Source organism: Erpetoichthys calabaricus, chromosome 11 (assembly GCF_900747795.2).
Source record: "Erpetoichthys calabaricus chromosome 11, fErpCal1.3, whole genome shotgun sequence".
Taxonomy (NCBI): Eukaryota; Metazoa; Chordata; class Cladistia; order Polypteriformes; family Polypteridae; genus Erpetoichthys; species Erpetoichthys calabaricus.
Genome location: NC_041404.2, coordinates 85,582,662 through 85,588,661, shown reverse-complemented (window position 1 = coordinate 85,588,661; position 6,000 = coordinate 85,582,662). Strand labels below are relative to the sequence as shown.

Sequence of the window (6,000 nt, the reverse complement as noted above, 5' to 3'; positions counted from 1 at the left end):
ATAATTCATATACTTGTCCATCTTTGAACAATGTACAAATAAGGCCTACTTTCCGCCCAGGTTGGTATCAGTGGTGCTGATAGCATCTGTGTCTCCTTTTGCCGTCTGTAATGTTTACAGTTCGTACTCCTGTTTTGGGCTCAGCCTCGCTGCCTGGTGAAACCGGGTAGAGCGGCAACACGCGAGTCGGCCGCCGGATTGAACAGGATGCAAGTCACCTACCCATCTTTATATGTAAACAGAACCGTTTTAAAGACGGAGGACAGAGGTGACCGTCAGAAAGGGACGGACGTGACAACTGCACGGAGCCCAACGCCGAGCTGCCGACTGAGATCGTGACGACTTGACGGAGATTTTAAATCCGCGGTACACTTCTTTCTTTCTTTCTTTCTTTCTTTCTTTCTTTCTTTCTTTCTTTCTTTCTTTCTTGTGAATTCTCTCGTTATGGTTTATTATCATGGCAGAAATGTAAGGATGAAGGTCACCACGATTTAATGAAATAACCTCTGGGGAGTTGGTGAATAGAATTTACTAATTACACGCCCGGTTGGTACTACTTTTGTGTATTACAACAAAACTTCTTAAAAACTTCTTAAGGCATCACACATCATTGAAAACTGGGCAAATTTCATCAAGATTACGCGCACTTTCATTACCATCCTATCATCAAGCCCTTACAGCGCTGACTAATCAGGACACACTGCGCCGCACAAACATCCCTCCCGTGTGCACAGGTAAGCTGCGAACGCTTACATTTGTATTGCGCGTTTACTCGAATATCGCGGTAGACTCACCAGAAAGGGCCTCACCGTGAGAAGAAATAGGTACGTTAGACGGAAGAAGACATTTAGGATCAAACCACACTTTACTGTAAAGTGATGTCTAATGTTTATGCATTTAGTAACTATCAAAATATATTTCAAATAACATTTCTGTTGTTTTTCTTACAATTAATGCGCCGTTCCATTTGATGCTGCTATATTCAAAGCTATTACTTACAGATTGAACCTTGGAGAAATTGCAACTCAAAGCTTGCAGATCTGTTTGCAATCGGGAACTGGTTATGCTAATTTCCTAGTGTTGTTGTTTTTGATGGTATTCTCACATGAGACTAGCGCTTATGCAAATAACACCGATTTATTGATGCTCTCTTAATTTTCCTATCAGCAAATACTTCATGACTATTTTGATTGATTATGTCAATAATAATAATAATGATAAAAATAATATGAACAGTAATTGCTCAGCAGAGTATCACATTGGTTATGCCTATGTATGTTTGATTTTTACCACAACGTTTCAAAGCTGTACTCATTACATTAGCAGCTCTAAACTTAACCATTCAGGTTATGTGTGAATGTGTTAGCCCTGTGATAGACTGGCATCTCCTAAAGATTTCCTTTATGTCTTACTTCCAGTGCTGCTGGCATAAGGTTAAGGGGCCTCAATGACTTTAACAAATGCTTATTTTTAACATACTGTACATAACATTATGAGATCCACTCAATGGATTCGAAACCCAGGTCCCTGGACCTGTGTGCCAGACTGATGCCATTTTTAGATAGATAGATATAGAGATAGATAGATAGATAGACTAGATAGATAGATAGATAGATAGATAGATAGATAGATAGATAGATAGATAGATAGATAGATAGATAGATAGATAGATAAAAAAAATTAGAGCTTCATTTGTCACCAGGATATATTTGGCTTTTTACAGGAGCTCATTAAATTAAAAAAAAAACAAAACAAAACATAAAACATAAATCAGTAAACATACACTATGCCCTGAACACCAAAAGTAATAATCTCTTATTATATTAAAAAGTTTTCTATCGTGCTCACGTTATTGTCCAATAATAAACCGCTCGCTCAATCATTACTCCTACTGCGCACATGCTCTCTGCGCACCACCACGTGACACTCTCAGTGCTAACTTGCACTTCAACGCAGTCGGTTGTAATGGCAAGGCAGAAAAGCAAATCTATTTAAGAATATCGAATTTTAGATCATGATAGAAAAAGAGTATCAAGAGCTGATAATGAACGTCGATGAAAAGAAAGCGAACAAAGATCGGCTGCATATTATAAAATATCAAGAACAGAGATACTCATCCGGTAAAAGAAAAAGAGAAAACATCCCAGACAATATGCGAACAGAAATACAAAAAAAGCAACATTTGTAGAATGTAAGTTAGAGTTTGGGAGCATGCGCTAATAGAGGGTTGCCACACCACACACCGAACCACCTGGATTGGGTCCTGAGTGTAGCGGGTGACACCTTAGCACTACACTGGAAAGGTGTAAGGTTTTTTACTGCCACCAACCCCCAAGTAGAGGGTAAAGTAATTCATATTAGTGTAAGGCGTTAATGACATTTAATTTTTTATTTACTTTTTATTACGTTTTTCTATTTTATTTACACGTGTTATTATTAATTGTTATTTAAAATAGACAGTTTTTGTGAAATAATCAAGTAACTGATATTCTACTCTATCTATAATAACTAAGGACCAAACTGTCTTCCTCCGGCGCTCCGCATGCTGTTCTATAATAATAATAATAATAATAATAATATCCATCCATCCATTATCCAACCTGCTATATCCTAACTACAGGGTCACGGGGGTCTGCTGGAGCCAATCTCAGCCAACACAGGGCATAAGGCAGGAAACAATCCTGGGCAGGGCACCAACCCACCGCAAGACACACACACACCACACCAAGCACACACTAGGGACAATGTAGAATCGCCAATCCACCTAATCTGCATGTCTTTGGACTGTGGGAGGAAACTGGAGCACCCAGAGGAAACCCCACGCAGACACAGGGGAGAACATGTAAACTCCATGAAGGGAGGAGGAAGCGAACCCGGGTCTCCTTACTGCAAGGCAGCAGCGTTACCCACTGCGCCACTGTGCTGCCCTAATAATAATATGTTAATTAATATTTTTTACTTTGCAACCGTTGTCAGCTTTTTCCTTCTCCTTTTTCTTTATGCTGTCTTCATCTCAACTTAAAGATTTGGCCTTAACATGGCAAAGCTATTGCCTTGACTAAAGCTTGATGGGTTATTTCTTTATGTGCATTATGTTGGAGATGTGCGCATCCATTTTGGTTTTAGTAAATGTCCATATTAAAGACTAAACTGTTACTCTTTGTGATTGTGAATTTCAGAAAATTTCTCTGAGTGACACATTTGAGGTACATATCAAGAACTTTGTCATTTTTGATGTCACAAACACATGAAAGTTGTCAGGTTTCTGCCTTACCTCCCGCCTGATTTGTTTTGCCCAAATGCAAAATAACAGGAAACCTTCATGCAAACGATTATCATTCATAAGCAGTTGACATAAAGTCATCAAACCCAGAGTGTTATCAGTCTCTGTTTATTTGTGCATTAATGGATTTTACCACCACATGTGCTAAAGATGTTAAAATAAATGTTTGCCTTGAGACTAATTAGTGCATCTAGAGGATCGGATCTCCTCACTTCATAATTTCTCTTTCCAAATGCTTTTGTGTGTTAATAAAAATATGAGTTGATAAGTGGTGCGTGTTCTGTAGTGAGCAGTGCTGCCTCACAGATTCGCTGTCCTGGGTTTGAACCCCATGCCCGCAGTGGAGTATGCACATTCTCTTTCTGGTTGAGCAAAGCTGTGATTGTGTGTTTATGTGTGTGTGTTTAAATGTGTTTTAGGTAACTTTGTGGCTCTAAACAGACCTCATGTGAGCCAAACACTCATTTGGCCTGTGTTTGGTTAGTTCCCATAGCATAATTAGAAAGAGGGTATAAGTATGTCAAAAAATAGGAATTAATCAGAATAGTACAAAATGAGAACTCAGTAAGTCACTGTGTATTAATAACTAGCTGTCCCCCGCAGCTGTGCCCACGTAGTAGTTAAACAGGACAAACTTTAAAAACCAATAGACGTTGGCTCTATATCTGATCATGTTCAGGTCTGATGGGAGAGAGTCTCCCACGTGGGGAGAAAAGCACGTGGTCATGATATCTCTGGCAATCAGCAGCTACACTCTAGAACACATGTAGCTCTGATCCCTCTCTCTCAAAAATGTTAAAAGTTACGCTTTAACAATCTGGAAATGATAATGTCTGCTGAACAAACAGGTATCACTAGCTAAGCGAAGGCAAGGTACGCTCCAACACATGGCGAGAGGTAGACCGACTCAAACAGAGTCTGGCACATTAGTGAGGAGGGCCTCACTCCCCATCCTCGGCCCACAGCCTCTCTCTCAGATTCGTGCAAATAAATTGGTACTATGATACTTAGAAGAATGATGAGAGAAGTCGCAAAATCAACTGGAATTTTTCAAGCAAATTATTGAAAAAAACCCGATTTAAATCTGTGAAGTAATTCTCTCATGAAAAGGAGACAGACATACAGACAGACAAACAGATGGATTTTTTACATACAGTATATATATATATATATATATATATATATATATATATATATATATATATATACTGTATATATATATATATAAACAAACTGTAAGCATGAGCAAAATTATCAGGAAAACAAAACATAAAGTTAACCATATTGTTTCTCAGCGAGAGTTATTGTTGGAATAACTTGAAAGGATGATCAAAAGAGGCAGAAATGCTCAAAATCAAGGTGGGTGTCCAGAGATTATCCAAATGAAGTGTCTTTGTAACATGCTTTGGGACTCAAAAATATCCCTACTTCAGTGCCAAGTGCTCCATGTGATCATCATTGTAAATCACAAAATCCTATCTAGAGCTGCACAAACAGAGCATCAACTGTATTTAGCAAGAATTGTTCAGGAACTGATATCAGTAAACAGAGAGCTGCATAAAAACAGCACAGAATTTGTTGTAACAAGACACATTCTGAAGAGTGAATAACAAACTTGTCAGTTTCTTCCTGGTGCGACAGTGGTAAGCACTGTTGTCTCAAAGCTGTAGGAGACTGGCTTGGATTTGGTGATGAGCTTTAGCTTCCTACAACTCCACACTGGGCTAAGCGCGTTTGGAAAATGAATAAATGCATGAACTGGTAAGGACAGTAATGATGGGCAGTGGGGGCGTCAGTAAGGTGGCTGACTCATAATATCTGAACGATAAATTCCCCAGGAGTGTATGCATTTGAATGTGTGCATGAGGATGCCAAGGAAGCAATTACCATATCTTCAAGGCTGTTTTTTTATTTACAAACTCTGTACTGGAATAGGGCGGCACGGTGGCGCAGTGGGTAGCGCTGCTGCCTCGCAGTTGGGAGACCTGGGGACCTGGGTTCGCTTCCTGGGTCCTCCCTGCGTGGAGTTTGCATGTTCTCCCCGTGTCTGCGTGGGTTTCCTCCGGGGTGCTCCGGTTTCCTCCACAGTCCAAAGACATGCAGGTTAGGTGGATTGGTGATTCTAAATTGGCCCCAGTGTGTGCTTGGTGTGTGGGTGTGTTTGTGTGTGTCCCTGCGGTGGGTTGGCACCCTGCCCGGGATTGGTTCCTGCCTTGTGCCCTGTGTTGGCTGGGATTGGCTCCAGCAGACCCCCGTGACCATGTGTTCGGATTCAGCGGGTTGGATAATGGATGGATGGATGTACTGGAATACTGAGTTTACAAAATGGATTGATTTGTTTTATTATCATTTTATTATAATTAATTACTGCACCATTTTTGTAATGATGTAACAGTAAATACACATTTTTCAAAATATTTTTTAGAAGATGGATTTTTCAAAACTACCGAAGATTGCTGATGTCGAACAGGAGAGCATGATAGGATATGTTTTTGGAGTTTCTGGACCAGGTAAGAAAAGCATGCCTAAATCTGGAAAGCAGTTTATTAAAATAATTAGTTAATATTCCAATAACATTATAAGTTAATTGCCTAAATGCAAAGACAAAATGTCAACTCCAAAGTTTTAACTAACCATGAATGAGGGCTATGGAGTTTAAGAAAAACACTATTTTATTATTTTCAAAGTACAGCTAATAAGTTTGAAATATGTGGAAT

General features: G+C 39.5%; 1 protein-coding gene across 2 annotated transcripts in view; it reads left to right on the top strand.

Annotated features, from left to right (window-relative positions):
* Nucleotides 1-208: 208 nt before the first annotated feature.
* Nucleotides 209-6,000, top strand: part of LOC114660657 (V-type proton ATPase catalytic subunit A-like) — a 45,465-nt gene continuing 39,673 nt past the window's right edge. The window contains exons 1-2 of one of the 2 annotated variants that reach the window (XM_051933987.1): nt 209-366; nt 5,712-5,793. In XM_051933987.1, coding sequence (XP_051789947.1) covers nt 5,712-5,793 — 82 coding nt within the window. In that variant the 5' untranslated portion in view covers nt 209-366. Of the gene's footprint in view, nt 367-5,708; nt 5,794-6,000 lie in introns of both variants that reach the window. The other variant, XM_051933988.1, reaches the window with a different exon arrangement.